The sequence below is a fragment of the Morus notabilis genome, unplaced genomic scaffold, assembly GCF_000414095.1.
Source record: "Morus notabilis unplaced genomic scaffold, ASM41409v2 Scaffold1616, whole genome shotgun sequence".
Lineage (NCBI taxonomy): Eukaryota > Viridiplantae > Streptophyta > Magnoliopsida > Rosales > Moraceae > Morus > Morus notabilis.
In genome coordinates, this window is record NW_010367923.1 from 69,431 (window position 1) to 86,136 (window position 16,706).

At 37.4% G+C, this 16,706-nt stretch overlaps 2 protein-coding genes across 2 annotated transcripts; both read right to left on the minus strand.

Moving 5' to 3' along the window:
• Positions 1–5,419: 5,419 nt before the first annotated feature.
• On the minus strand, positions 5,420–6,130 carry LOC112094576. Its single transcript, XM_024175866.1, has 2 exons — positions 5,728–6,130; positions 5,420–5,637 (listed from the first exon to the last, which is right to left on the minus strand). The coding sequence occupies exons 1-2, from the start codon at positions 6,128–6,130 to the stop codon at positions 5,420–5,422; spliced, it is 621 nt and encodes a 206-aa protein (XP_024031634.1).
• Positions 6,131–6,631: 501 nt separating this feature from the next.
• Positions 6,632–7,234, minus strand: LOC112094577. Its single transcript, XM_024175867.1, has one exon. The coding sequence runs from the start codon at positions 7,232–7,234 to the stop codon at positions 6,632–6,634; it is 603 nt and encodes a 200-aa protein (XP_024031635.1).
• Between the last annotated feature and the right edge of the window lie 9,472 nt (positions 7,235–16,706).

Consider the following 16,706-nt stretch of genomic DNA (forward strand, 5'->3'; position numbering starts at 1 on the left):
TCAATATGTTACAATTAAATAATTATTGAAAATCTCACCTTTAATCTTTTTAAAGAAAACATTATAAGTGTAAAGCTTAAGGTTAGCCGAATAATAACTTATACTCTAAGTTCTAATGAAGATGACTAATTATATAAAAACATATATGTAATTGAGGTACTTATAATAGGAATAACTCACATAACTTAAAACTTTTGCAATAGCATATCGTGGAAATTAAATTGTGTAGTGGCATCCATAACCATGCTTGCATCACCCTGCACCAGCTAGCCAATCCATCAATGCACATAAGGTACGAAATTTTGCTCAGTGTACCTACAACATGAACCACCTAGTGAGGAAAATCTTAACGAGTACAAATATTCTCACAAAATATTTTACACACAGTACTCATTTAAGAATGCATGACAAATTATGCTCAATTGTGAAAACGTATTTTATCATTAGGGTCCTGTGTACGTATTGAATGCGCGCGACCAATGAAGCATCAGGTGTCACGCCCCCAAACCGGGGTTAGTGATGTGGAGGCTTGTTTAGAAATTTAAACATGTTTAAGAGAGTGATTAGCGAATAATGTTGCAAATATTTTAATTTTTCAAATCCAAAACATCCAGGTATTTCTAAACGAGCCATTGTATTCAAGAGAAATTTAATTTCAAGAAAGGTGGTGGAATTTCCAACCAAACCAGTTTAAAACCACGTCTCTAGTATCAAGTCAGAAATTCCCATAGGTGTTTAGCATACATGAATATAAACAAAAGTAAATGTGACATCAACCACAGTCTAGCAATATTTAAGTTTACAATCCATAATCTTTTATACATGCCTTGAGATAAAAGATAAGAAGAAATACAACTCTTCGCCTCCCAAAGACGAGTCCACGTCACTAGTAGTAGCTACCTACTCCACACTACTCCTCGCGTCGCCTGGAGGGGTTTAATATATTGAAAAAATAATAAAAGTGAGCGAAATGCCCAGTAGGATATAATTTTATAAAACGTAGTAAATAAAGGTACTCACGGTCCGAAGAGATACACCCAGAACCGGTCATCCCTTTTTAGAAAAGGAAATACTCACATAGTAGAAAATGTCTGTATAATGAAAGTGTGCAGCTCATCATACCACTAAACAAGAAGCGGTAAAATGTCTGTCTAGTGAAAAGTGCAGAGCCATAATTCCACTAAGCAAGAAGTGGATCCGTACGAGTTTCGTGACCTGCCCCCAAGGATGCGATTCCCACATCCCGATCTCTAAGGCCACCATGCTTTGTATCATTTCTTAAGATATTTCATTTTAAGAAATGATACTCTTTAAAATCTCATTTCCAAAATCATCGAAAAACTTAATAGCATTCTCATGCTATTCCTTTAAAATCATTTTCTTTAAACATGTTTTATTCTAAAACATTTTCATGGGCCAAAATCATTTAAAGTGAGGCTAACAAGGATATGGATAAGAATATCCTACCTCTCGGATGTCAAACCTGTGGCTATCTTCACGTAGCCCTAGCTCTGCTTGCCTTTGAGGCTCCAATTCCAATCGTGCCACTAACTTTCCCATCAAAATCAACAATTTAGAGTTTGATCTTTCTCACCAAACATTCTCATTTAATTAGATGCAATTGTATCATATTAGTGTGCTATAGTTCAAAATCAATGTTCATAAACAATTCTTAATTCAAATCATGATTCTTTGACAATGGAGATTTATTCCGGAGAATCGAATGGAAAACAAGGATTCATGTGGCTAATCCACTCATTTTGAGTTCTCAAATGAGGTTGGGTCAATCCCACATCGAATTTCGTGGTTAAAACAGGGTTTTGGGCTGTTTAGGGTCGGGTTCAGTAGGAACCGATCGACCGGTGATAGAGGAGTGTAACTCCACCAGTCGGTCGGTGGAGGGGTGACCGGTTGACCGGACCGGTCGACCGGAGGGGAAGATTTCTAGGGCCAGCCATGGCCGATCCGCGTGAAACAAAGCCAAATCCTGAAATTTTAGGTTCGATTTCGACATATTCTCAAGGGAAATGCATAAATATAGTTTTAAATTAACAAATAGGGTCCAAAGAATCAAAAACTCCCAATTTTCATCACAATGCATTCGAAATCCATTCGAAAATAAAATCTAAACTAAAAATCACCAAACTCGACTAAAACGAGTTCCATAAGGCTAAATCCGAAAATCTAAAGTAAGTTTCAAAGAGTTTTACCTCGATCCAAGTTTTGATGTTGAAAACCTCTTAGAAACCTCCGTTTTTGGTTTAAATCCGGCCCTTGAGAAAGAAAAGTTTGAGAGAGAGAGGGAGAGATGAACGAGGCAGGGAGAGAGAGAGAGAGAGAGAGAGCTCGAGATAAAGAGAGGGAGAGTGGGCTCGAGAGACTGATAGGGAGAGAGAGAGTGTGTCGAGACAGAGAGAGAGGGGGAGAGTAACGTGAGGAAGAGAGAGGAAAAAGAAATAAGGGGAAAAAGAAGAAGAGAGAAAAGGAGAAAGAAAAATTGGAAAGAAAATATTAGGGAAAATAAATAAAACAAAGAGGGGTAAAACTGCAAATACCAAAATAAATTCAAAAGTTCATGATTAATTAAGAAAATCAATTCAGGCACACTAATAAACCACAATTATCATGATTAAATAAGTTTAATTCCGGAGGGCTTTACATTCTACCCCCCTTAAGAAATTTCGTCCCCGAAATTGAAATTTACCTCACGATATGAACAGATACGAATATCGTTCCTGCATCGTCGTTTCCAATTCCCACGTTGTTTCCTCAACGCCATGGTGTTGCCACAACACCTTCACTAACGGTATGTCACGTCGACGTAGGCTTTTCATCTTTCAGTCAAGAATCTATACGGGTGCTTCCTCGTAAGTCGTGTATATTGGATCGGCACGTCATACCATTGCACAATGACTTCTGGATCGGGCTGGCACTTCCGAAGCATAGAAACATGGAACACATTGTGCACGTGAGACATTTTTGGAGGAAGATCAAGGCGGTAAGCAATGACACCGACCTGTTGTGTGATCTGAAACGGCCCGATGTACCTCGGCGCGAGTTTCTCCTTCACACCAAAATGAGTAACTCCTTTGTGCGGAGAGACTCTTAACAAGATAAAATCACCCTCTGAGAACTCTAAGGGTCTACGCCTCCTGTCAGCATAACTCTTTTGACGACTCTGATCCGTTATCAGTCGTTTCCGAACCATGGCTATTTTCTCATTATTCTCTTGGATAACATCCGGTCCAAGGGTCAGCCGATCTTCTGACTCAAGCCAACAAACTGGCAATCTGCAAGGTCTACCATACAACGCCTCGAATGGTGCCATCCCAATGCTACTCTGATAACTGTTGTCGTAGGTGAACACAGCTAAATGGAGATACTTCTTCCAGTTTCCACCAAAATCTAGAATGCAAGCACGAAGCATGTCCTCCAAAATCTGAATAACTCTTTCAGATTGTCCGTCAGTCTGAGGATGAAATGCGGTGCTGAAATTCAATTCGGTTCCCATGGCTTCTTGGAAACTTCTCCAATATCTAGCGTTGAAACGAGTGTCACGATCCGATGTGATAGACAACGGAACTCCGTGAAGTCTGACAACGTGCTCCAGATACAACTCTACTAGAACTTTCCTAGAATACGTCGCATGAAAGGGAATGAAGTCTGTGGACTTCGTTAACCTATCCACAACGACTCATATGGCATCATGTCGATGTTTAATCCTCGGTAATCCCATCAGAAAATTCATCGTAATGTGTTCCCACTTCCATCCAGAAATAGGAAGAGGCTGCAGTTCTCCAGCAGGTTTTCGATGTTCAGCCTTGACTCGAAGATAAGTCGAACATTCTGACACGTATTGGCGAACATCCTTCTTCATACATCTCCACCTATATTGCCTTTTGAGGTCTTGATACATCTTGGTACTCCCAGGGTGAATAACGAACCTCGATTTGTGCGCCTCATGAAGGATTATCTTCTTTATCTCATCCACTTGAGGAACGACAAGGCGATTCCTGAAGTAGAGCGTTCCATCTTCCCGAATATTCCATTCGTCCAGCTTTTCTCCATTCTGAATTCGAGTCCAAATCCCCTGAAGATGCGAATCATGCCATTGGTTCTGCTTGACTTGTTGTATAAGAGTTGGCGTTGAAACCAAGTTGTACATCATAGCTTGGTTCGAATCCTCATAATACTGAAGATCATAGTCACCTACAATTTCACTCTGTTTCCAATCTTCCAATGCCAAAGATGCTAGGATTCCTGGAGTTTTTCTGCTGAGAGCGTCTGCTACCACGTTAGCTTTTTTAGGATGATACTGCAAGGTGAAGTCATAATCCTCCATGTATTCCATCCATCTTCTCTGTCTCAGATTTAAGTGCTTCTGAGTGAACAGATACTTCAGACTCTTATGATCAGAGAAGATCTAGAATTTTACTCCATAGAGGTAGCATTTCCATATCTTGAGAGCAAAAATCACAGTTGTTAACCCTAGATCATTCATGGAGTAGTTCTGCTCATGTGGCTTCAATTGACGAGATGCATAGGCCACAACATGTCCATTTTGCATCAGAACACATCCAAGTCCTCGTCTTGATGCATCGGAATACACCTCGTACGACTCATCGCTATTAGGAATCGTCAGAATCGGCACACTGGTTAGCCTAGTCCTCAGTTCTTGGAATGTATGTTCACAATCGGCATCATATTCAAACCTGACTTCCTTTTTAGTCAACTGAGTCATTGGAGCAGCAATACTCGAAAAATCATTTACAAATCGTCGATAATACCCCGTAAGTCCTAGGAAGCTTCGAATTTTGGCTACGTTTTTCGGTCGTTCCCATTGTAGCACCGTTTCAATCTTTGCAGGATCCACTGAAATTCCTTGTCCAGATATAACATGTCCAAGGAACTTGACTTCTGTCAACCAGAAATCACATTTCTCATTCTTTGCATGAAACTGGTGTTCTCGAAGAGTCTGGAGAACGATCCCCAAATGTTGCTCTTCCCAAGTCTTTGAGTAAACCAGGATGTCGTCAATGAAGACTATCACAAACTGGTCTAAATACGGGCGGAAGACTCGATTCATCAAATCCATAAAAGCGGCGGGAGCATTCATTAATCCAAAAGGCATTACTAAGAACTCATAATGCTCATAGTGAGTTCTGAAAGCTATTTTTGGAATATCATCTTTCATAATCTTCAACTGATGATACCCGGATCTCAAGTCGATTTTTGAGTAATACCGTGATCCTCCCAACTGATCGAATAACTCATCGATCATCGGTAATGGGTACTTGTTCTTCACGGTAACCCTATTCAATTGTCGGTAGTCTATGCACAACTGAAGGGATCCGTCGTGCTTTTTCAAAAACAAGACAGGTGCACCCCACGGAGAAGTGTTGTTTCTAATGAATCCCTTTTATGCCAACTCTTCGAGTTGTTTCCTTAGCTCTTTCATCTCCGCGGGCGTCATTCGATACGGAGCAATAGAAATCAGAGCCGTTTCCGGAAGTAAGTCGATGCAAAACTCAATTTTTCGGTCAGGGGGTAAACCAGGCAACTCATTAGGGAATACATCCGCATATTCATCGACCACGGGGACCTCAACATTCTCCCTAGCGATACCGAATTCACCCTCTAATGCCGAAAGGAATGAGAAACAAGCTAAATTCTGCCGTCCTCTGACACTATGCCTCAATAGTCATTCTTCAGTAACCGGGTTAACACCTCCCTGATACGTTACTATCGTGCCAGAACCGGTAGTCAAGGTAACTCTCATACGGTGGCAATCAACAATCGCCCCATATCTTGACAACCAATCCATGCCAAGCACTACATCAAACTGATTCATGGGAAGGATTATCAAATCTGCCTTTAATTTCTCATTTACAATCGTGATCACACACAACCTACATATGCTAGTCACCTCCACACACCTCAGTGGAGAGTTTATGAACATTGAAATATCTAGATCATCGGGTTTCAAACCCAAAACATTCACAAAAGAAGTGGAAACAAAAGAGTGCGTAGCACCAGTGTCGAACAAAACTCGTGCAAAAGAGTGAGAGATAGGTATCATACCCTCAACGACTGGGTTTTCGGCATGAGCTCCAAAACTTCCCCCGGCCATGGTATGCATCTACCCCGGTGCTTTCCCTTTTCCTCTCTCGTTGTTGTTAGGTCTCTAGTTTCCAGGCCTATACTGTTGTTGCGGTAGGGTAGATTGTACTGATACAGAAGCCTGTGGCCAGAAATAAGAGTAGTTCGGCGGACGAAAGATTGGTGCAGAAGGAATTGACATCTGTGCAGGTAACTGGGGCTAATAGAAAGGCGTGAACTGTGGAAATCGGTATTGACTAAGAGTAATACCCCTTTGATTCTATGGTGATTGTTGGGTCTGTTGGTTCACCTGTTGGCCCCTAAGAGGACAGTTCCTTTTGATATGCCCTAGCTCTCCACAATGATGGCACTTAAAGCTATAGGGTCCACTCTTCCCACTTCTTGAAGAGCCACTGCTACCACTAGGCACTCTCCCACTACCTTGCCCCTGATCACGGCTTTTTCTGTTACTCCTTTGGGGTCCTCCTGAAGTTCTTCCTGAAGCTTCTCGATCCTGGAGGAAGGCGATGTGCTATTGTTCAACAGAGATGGCTGCTGTAACCAGGTCACTATAGACTCGATGCCTTAAAGCTACCACCGATTTTTGGATCACACCCTTAAGACCTTTCTCAAACTTTAGGCACTTTATGCATTCTGATTCAATCAAGGAAGGAGCAAAACGTGATAGCTCATTGAACTTAGCTTCGTATTCTCTCACCGTCATATCCCCTTGCTGTAGGCCCATGAATTCCATGGCATTTTCATCTTGATAACTTTGGGAAAAGAATTGCTCATTAAAGAGCGCTTCGAATTGTTCCCAATTCATCCCTTCTACATCATGCATTCGACGGATATGCTTCCACCACGCACCTACAGGACCTTCAAACTTAAAAGCTGTGAACTCCACCCAATACTCATCTGGTACTCCCGTGGTACTTAGATGCTTAGACACTGATTTGAACCAATACACGGCTTCCTGGGGCCCATCTGCGCTAGTGAATGCGGGAATTGAGCTACGCCTGTACTCATGGAAGTAGTTCTGTTTTCTATCATCCGCAGGACGTTCATTTTGGGCTCTAGTAGCCATCCCTTGGAAGGCGGCGTACATGGCTTCCATGAATTGCTCATTCGGCATTGTTGGTGGGTTAAGGTTTCTACGGCGCGGTGGTATTCTTTTATCTGAAAAGAAAGCTAGACTGTTTTACTAATTTCCTGATGTCATTCATGTATGCATAATTTCAAACCCTAAGGTTCTAAACCAAGGGCTCTGATACCAAGTCTTGTCATGCCTCTAAACCGGGGTTAGTAACGTAGAGGCTTGTTTAGAAACTTAAACCTGTTAAGAGAGTGATTAGCGAATAATGTTGCAAATATTTTAATTTTTCAAATCCAAAACATCCAGGTATTTCCAAAACGAGCCCCTGTATTCAAGAGAAATTTAATTTCAAGAAAGGTGGTGGAATTTCCAACCAAACCAGTTTAAAACCACGTCCTTGGTATCAAGTCAAGAATTCCCACAGGTGTTTAGCATACATGAATATAAACAAAAGTAAATGTGACATCAACCACAGTCTAGCAATATTTAAGTTTACAATCCATAATCTTTTATACATGCCTTGAGATAAAAGCTAAGAAGAAATACAACTCTTCACCTCCCGAAGACGAGTCCACGTCACTGGTAGTAGCTACCTACTCCGCACTACTCCTCGTGTCGCCTGGAGGGATTTAATATATTGAAAACATAATAAAAGTGAAAGAAATGCCCAGTAGGATATAGTTTTATAAAACGTAGTAAATAAAGGTACTCACGGTCCGAAGAGATACACCTGAAACCGGTCATCCCTTTTTAAAAAAGGAAATACTCACATAGTAGAAAATGTCTGTATAATGAAAGTGTGCAGCTTATCATACCACTAAACAAGAAGCGGTAAAATGTCTGTCTAGTGAAAAATGCAGAGTCATAATTCCACTAAGCAAGAAGTGGATCCGTACGGGTTTCGGGACCTGCCCCCAAGGATGCGACTCCCACATCACGATCTCTGAGGCCACCATGCTTTGTATCATTTCTTAAGATATTTCATTTTAAGAAATGATACTCTTTAAAATCTCATTTCCAAAATCATTAGAAAACTTAATAGCATTCTCATGCTATTCCTTTGAAATCATTTTCTTTAAACATGTTTTGTTCTAAAACATTTTTATGGGCCAAAATCATTTAAAGTGAGGCTAACAAGGATATGTATAAGAATATCCTACCTCTAGGATGTCAAACCTGTGGCTATCTTCACGTAGCCCTAGCTCCGCTTGCCTTTGAGGCTCCAATTCCAATCGTGCCACTAACTTTCCCATCAAAATCAACAATTTAGAGTTTGATCTTTCTCACCAAACATTCTCGTTTAATTAGATGCAATTGTATCATATTAGTGTGCCATAGTTCAAAATCAATGTTCATAAACAATTCTTAATTCAAATCATGATTCTCTGACAATGGAGATTTATTCCGGATAATCGAATGGAAAACAATGATTCATGTGGCTAATCCACTCATTTTGAGTTCTCAAATGAGGTTGGGTCAATCCCACATCGAATTTCATGGTTAAAACAGGGTTTTGGGCTATTTAGGGTCGGGTTCAGTGGGAATCGGTCGACCGGTGACAGAGGAGTGTAACTCTACCGGTCGGCCGGTGGAGGGGTGACTGGACCGGTCGACCGGAGGGGAAGATTTCTAGGGCCAGCCATGGCTGATCCGCGTGAAACAAAGCCAAATCCGGAAATTTTAGGTTCGATTTCGACATATTCTCAAGGGAAATGCATAGATCTAGTTTCAAATCAACAAATAGGGTCCAAAGAATCAAAAACCCCTAATTTTCATCAAGGTTTCATCAAAATGCATTTGAAATCCATTCAAAAATGAAATCTAAACCAAAAATCACCAAACTCGACTAAAACGAGTTCCATAAGGCTAAATCTGAAAATCTAAAGTAAGTTTCAAAGAGTTTTACCTCGATCTAAGTTTTGATGTTGAAAACCTCTTGGAAACCTCCGTTTTTTGTTTAAATTTGGCCCTTGAGAAAGAAAACTTTGAGAGAGATAGGGAGAGATGAGAGAGAGAGAGAGAGATCGAGATAGAGAGAGGGAGAGTGAGCTCGAGAGACTGATAGGGAGAGAGAGAGAGTGTCGAGACAAAGAGAGAGGGAGAGTAACGTGAGGAAGAGAGAGGAAAAAGAAATAAGGAAAAAGAAAAGAAGAGAGAAAAAGAGAAAGAAAAATTGGAAAGAAAATATTAGGGAAAATAAATAAAACAAAGAGGGGTGAAACTGTAAATATCAAAATAAATTCAAAAGTTCATGATTAATTAAGAAAATTAATTCAGGCACACTAATAAACTATAATTATCATAATTAAACAAATTTAATTCCGGAGGGCATTACATCAGGGGGAGCTACTTAGACATTTCGTCCGGCGACACTCATGATCTTACCTACTTAGGTTAGTTAACCTCCTGTCATCAAAGGTTGGAGGAATTATTACCTTAAGGTCAGAGGGTGACACCACACTTAACTCATCTTCATTACCTTAACCTTTTTACTCAAGTGAACATGCGAGTATGATCATGCCAAATGAGTATTAATAATGCAATTTAATGTTAAGAGGCGACATATGTTAAAATATCATCATCAAAACTCAATTAACCACCGTGAATTGGTGCACACAAAGTAAACAATATCTCAAGCATATCTTTTTAAACACATTCATGTTGTATGAGAGGTCTGTATTCACCTGGATAATTGTAGAACCGGATTTCTACAGCCAAATAAAAACGTGTTAATTGATGTGAAATATGCAAGAAATGAACTTGGGTCTCTAATCACCATTATAATCCATGCTTTTGTCAATCAAGATTAAATCTTGTTATATATTCATGAAAGAACAATCAGAAAACGTAAATTATAATAAGAACTTAAATACTAAAGAAATCGCATCAAAGGTAAATAGAGAGTCTGGAATTTATAGTGATTGACTCCATAACGAGAGCTACATCCACTAGTTTGCTTCACTATCTGGAAATTTGGATTACAAAATACAAGTGTTTGCTCTTAACGAAGCTCTCCACTTTGGAATATAGATAGAATTATAAGATATCCAAGTGTCTCTTTTTTGGCCTTCCCCCCTCATTGGATGCCTCTCTCCTATTTATAAGCATCCCCCTCCTTCCTTCTCAGGAACTGTTGGGCTTCCTCTGCCTCAGATCTTGGATCCACTTCAGTGGAAGATGCAGGTAGTGGAGTAACTCAAATGTTGACACGTGTCCTGACATGTTCTGTGAAGGTTGCCAGTGTTTTTTTTTTTTTTTTGAGAAGTGAATCCTAGTGGGCTCCCGAACCTTTGGAATAACGTTTCCCTCTCTTGGGCTAGACAATAGGTCTAGGAGTCGATTAAAGATTTAAGCATATCAAATCTCACACCAACAATAATCACACTTACCATTTTCTACTTCAATTCACTCTTTTAGGATGCGTTTGGTTAGTGTATTCATGTCATGATTTAAATCATGGTTCATGATTTGCTACAGTATTTCCTCTCACAAAAAACACACATAAATCAAAAATAGTTCTGAATCCATGAACCAAACGTAGTGTTGTTGGTTCTGTTTTTAAAATATACCTACAATGATGATCAGTTCATTTTCAAACTTCTAGTCCTAATTACTTCAGTTTTATGACTTATGTCTTAGCGACATTTCTTAGGATAAATAAACTAAAATAATTATCCCCCTTCTAACTTAATAACATTTCCAAATAAATTAACTAATTAATTTCGCTAATTAGATAGTTAATTTATTTCTAAACTCTATTAACCAATTAAGTCGATTATTTTAGTTTCTTAAGTAAATTTGTTTTCTAACTCTAATTAATCAATTAGTTATACTGATTAATTAATTAATTATTAACTTAATTAACACACTTTATTAATTTACTAGGAGATTCGAATTAACTAAATTATTGTTGGGAAATAGTAAAAAATAGGCCAATATGAAAAACTTAAAAAAATATATAGGCCAATTTTTAGTTATAGAAATTAATAGGCCGTAACTTGTCAAGTTATAGTTCATAACCAGATAAGTTATGGACAAACTTGTCAAGTTATGGTTCATAGCCAGACAAGTTATGGACAAAAACTGTGAATAACTTGTCAAGTTATGGTTCATAACTAAACAAATTATGGACGAAAATAGTAATTTGGCCTATTTATTAACTTATGTAAACTATTGGCTTATTAATTTTAATTTATCTAAAGTCTTGGCCTAATTTCCTCTTTTTCTCATTATTTTTCATAAACGATATATCTCTAGGCCTCGTGACTTCGTCATATACCGAACTAATACCAACTTATGGCTAATTCTAAACTTCTCTAATGATTGGTTTGGATCGCCTAAGTCTTGGGCTTTAACCTCGTCTTTGTAATCCTAAGGGTTGTCATTAGTAAACTAAAAGATTACTGACTCTTCTATTCGGGCCTTTGGCCCGTTAAATTACTTTGCTTCAAATTGTGTCTACCCAAACTACCTCTCGCCTTTTTAAGGAGTTTGGATTGGATTGGAGTTTTCCAACATCGGTTGATAATTTTTACCCTTAGAGAAAATTACCTTTTTAACCCATAACTGGTTTTGACAAATTCTAAGTCCATAAACCTAAAGTATTTGTTACCCTAAACACTATGCCCTTAAGAACCGTGAGCCGAAACTCAGAGCTCGGTGTCCGTTTGACTATTTTATCTATCGCGTCAAAATGATCGTTTTGTCCCTAATAATTTTCTAGTGAGTAAAGGGTTCTAAGTTTGACTTTTAGGTCCTTTAATGCCTTAATGAGATTATGGACTCCCTTTTACAAGTTGACCCTAAATGTTTTAAGAATTTACAATTTTTGAGGTTTTTACGTTTTTTCCATTTTTGTTTTTGGAGTCAGACTAACCTTTTCTTCACTAATAGGTTCATTTTTCTACAACAAAATAAAATGCCAAGGCTAATTCTAATTGTTTAGACCATTTTGATCTCAGTCAAAGTTTAATCAACGGATTTTTCAGGCTCGATAATTTTTACCCCTTCTTTGTTAGTCGGTTTGTTAATATTATATTGATTTTTAATGTCATATTAGATTACACGATATATAAACATATTGTATTACATTTGTGTTTTAAATATCACCGTATTGTATTATATATTTCATTCGAGGTGATACAATACAATTGTAGTTTATCGTATTAAAGGCGCCCTCACATAGTTTCTTTCTTTAAAGAAATGGTATATTTTTTAAAATGAAAAGGAAATGATATTTGAATATACAACTTTCGTGAAAATTTCGAACTCAATTTATACATAAAAGTTTTTTAAGTGGGGACAAGAAGACAAATACTCTTGTAAATAGTACCCCTTGAATGTGTTTGACCTACAAATATTGGCCCAATAATTTTTAGTCAAATAACTAGTCAAAAGTGTATTAATTAAAAGTAAGTAGTAAAAATTTAGACTCATCTATTCTAAGGATATAACTTTTAATTTAGTAATTGAGTGTTAATTAAGAGTAAGAGGGTTTTCCAGTAAAAAAAAGAATAAGAGTAAGAAAATAAAAATTCAGACACACAGTTTAAATTGCTTTCAGATTTAGGCTGGCACTCGAGATTGGGCCAATAGAGATACCAAGGGGCAATGGAGGTCCAGAAATTTGAACCTAACCGGGCCTGCGCGCAAGGGGTGGGTAGGATCCAGTTGGGATTAATTTTATAGGGTAATCTTAACAAATATCTTTTGAAAGTGCATTGATCATGATTTTTACTCTTTATTATTAATTTATAACTTTTTTAGTCAAATAATTATACTAATAAAAGTGTATTTATCAAGAGTAGAGGTAAAGGTCCAGACTTATGCAATCTCAAGAATAAATTCTCCATTTTTTTCATTTCATCAGGATCCAAAATGTAACTTGGGCTTGGCCTTGTTGGTGGGCTCTACGTACATCATGCATCTTAACGGTTCAGAGTTGGGGTCGACTAACAGTGGAGTTCATAACCACATAGCCTTACTATATCAGTAAATAAGAGGCCATAATCATTTTTCACCAATGATTTTTCAACTCGCTTCATAAAATTATACAAGTAGTATTTGTTTTTATATGTCATTTTATGATTTGTTCCCCAAAAAAAAAAAAAAAAAAGAAAAAAATGTAAGGACCATGACATAGAGTAGTTTTCTGTTGAAGAGGAATATTGTCTTCTAATATACCTACACTCTACTCTGTTCGGTAGTTCACAAGAGAACAAATAAAAGAAATAAATATAATACTGAAATACAAAGGCTGGCTGTCCAGTAATATTCTTATTTCATCAGCAAAAATAGTTAATTTTAAATTCTTTTAGTTTGGAACTTGCATATTGTCACGATAAATAACGACATGCAAGGTAACAATTGCGTGTCATCAAAATGTCAAAAACAATAACTACGATATTTAAAACATAACATCTCTGGTTTTTACAAATGAATGCTCCTTTCTTTTTCTTTTTTTTTTTTTTTTTTTTTTTTTTTTTTTTTTTTTTTTTTTTTTTTTTACAGAACAAAGCTGATGTTGACATATAAATGTTTGTCATAACTCATAATATAGTATATCGAGCTTAGGCTTCATTTGTATGCACATACATATGCACGCTCATGCCTCTGACATATGGACCCAATGTAATATATATGAAAATCCTCTTGCCCCGAAAACATTAATGTTTGGTTCCAAATTGGGCATCACACAAACAACAGTAGCAAAACCTATATATACATACACATACACACACACACACACACATATATTACGTTGACAACATTAATATATACATATATACATACGTACATATATGGTCGGTATATTGGTGCGATTGCAATATTTGCCTCAGTTTATCCATGTTATAAGTGTAATTTTTCCAATCTCGTTTAAAATATCATCAGTACTACTAATGTGACGAATGTAAATTATGTATATATATATGTGTGTGTGTAATATAATATAGCATATACAAAAATAAAAATTAAGAGGTAAGACAACAGAGTTGAAGAAATTGCACAATAAAAACAAAAAGGAGATTGGAACGAGTATAGAAAAAGGGTCAGGATATTGGATTTGATTAGTAGTTGGTAACGAGAGGAAGAAGTCAAGAGAAAAAAAAGGAAGAGGCCATCGAGAGGTCCCTATATATTCTCTTTCTACAAGGCAAACAACGTTTCTCTCTTTACAATCCCCACGTAAATTGTCAGGTTAAGCGAGGAATAGCTGCTGCAAAAGCAACCGAACATACCACACTGAGATAGAGTGGGCCCAAAATCATATCAAGAGAATTCTACCTCTCTTTTTATAAATTCCCCTTTTCTCGTTTTAATTCTTTCTTATTCTTATATATATATATATATATATATATATCATCATCGTTCGTCTTCATCGTTGTCGTTTGCCGCTTCATCACTACCGAAAACGAGAACAGAAACAAATTAAGATGGAAAGAGTTGTTACAGTTAGAGACGATCAAATTGCTTGTCGTGGTATAAGTGTAAGTTAATATACACACACATATACACGCACAAACATATATACATATATATATATATACATGTGTGTGTATATATTGCATGCATGGCGACACAAGGGGCGATTAAAAAGCTAGGCTATAGCGATGGCATATATTGGCATGCATGCAACACCCTCAGTATTTGATCAGTACAAATGCATGCCATGTCATGCCAACCTATACTTTCATAGATACGCCTCACTTCTCTGCCATCCAAACTGACCATTGTCTGATCATCAATCAGTAATACACGTACAAACACAATCATATTCACGAATCACACACCACATTATAAATATATACATATATGTGTGTGTATATATATATATATATATATACTCCCACATACACTCTGCGCGTGATTGCACGCGTCAACTGGCCTACTTCTTCTGATTACTACTATTATTGTTTTTTTTTATTATAAAAAAACAAAAGAAAATTTGGTTTTAGTTTGTTCTTTCTTTTGGCTATGAGAATCGTGTGACGATACCCAGTTCGTGATAGGAAATGATGTTATGTCGTGAGTACTGTTGCTCTTCTGTAGTCGGCCAAACGTGGAAAGTTTTTGAATACGAGAGAGCCAACTTGTTCGTATTTGTGTGTGCGTGCGGATAAGCTCTCTTTGACTATTCTCTTCAAGACCTACTTTAGTATTCAACCAATTTGGAAAATATGTAGTTTATATTATACATATATGATATATTTGTTTCCTTTATTTGCATATATAACATCGTTTTTAGCTATATCGTGCAGGAGAGTACGGTCCAAAATATCCGCTAATATTTATGCGTTGCATTAGTTGGGAATTAAGTTGTGCATTATAATATAATCCTTAACATCTCGTAACATAAATTAGTTGGAAATAACTCTACATTAGAGCAAAAACACACACACATGCACACACATATGTATCCTGTCTCTCCATGTGTAATTGTTTTTTAGAACCATTAAATTTAAATCATAATACCGTTAATTTTGATTTTTGTGATGTTAAACATAGCTAAGTACGAAATATTTTTCCGCGCTCCTTAAGAGAAACAATAAGGAACCAATAATTACAAGATAATTAAGATATGTAAATCAAATAACCTCAAAATAAAAAATATATAGTTCAGATATCCCCTAACTACTCCAATATCAGTAACATTTTTATGAACGACAGTAGTAAATAGTAAAATATAGCCTACGCACGGCTTAGAGAGAGGAGAGAGGAGAGAGGAGAGAGAGAGGTAGCTAGGGTGACATCACGGTGGGCATGCAAAGAGCAAATGAATCTATCCACATTCAAGACAAAGACAGAGAGAAATCCATTACATTAAACTATCTTTATTATATTATATGTAAGAGAGAGGCTCTTTAATAAACCATGCAATGTTGCTAATCGGGCCTCTCAGTCTCTCTCTCTCTCTTACTCACTCTGTGTGTGTCTGAAAAATGGGTCAGTAAGAGAGTCAGAAGAGTGACGTAAGTGGGCAGCACCCTAAGGCGTGCTTGAAAGCGTGTGAAGAGGATTTCGAATTCAATGCCCAGCAAAAACCATTTTTAACTCTGCCCTCGCTTGGACTTTTTTTTTTTTTTTTTTTTAACTCTTTTCCCCTGCTTCCCACCAATCACACCAAATTGTCTTATATATGGCGGCAGAAAGAGAGAGGAGAGAGAGAATGGTGTATTACATCACACATGAATGGGCATGTATATATACACAGATATATATACACACATAGATGATCATCAGAGAGAGATGCTTGCATCAGCATCAGCATCAACAGAAGAGCAGTGCGAGAGAAAAAGAGAGAGAAAATAAATGTGTGTGTGTGTGTGAGAGATCGAATCAGAGCTTTCAATCGGTTTCTGAGAGCTTCGTACAATCGTCTATATAGAAGAGAGGCGTCAGAGCCCCATCATTGTCTCAATTATCAGTGTCCTCTTCATCGTCACTATGAGAGATAGAAAGAGAAAGAAAGAAACACTTATTTTCTTCCTCCGTGAATTTGAGTTTTTAATTT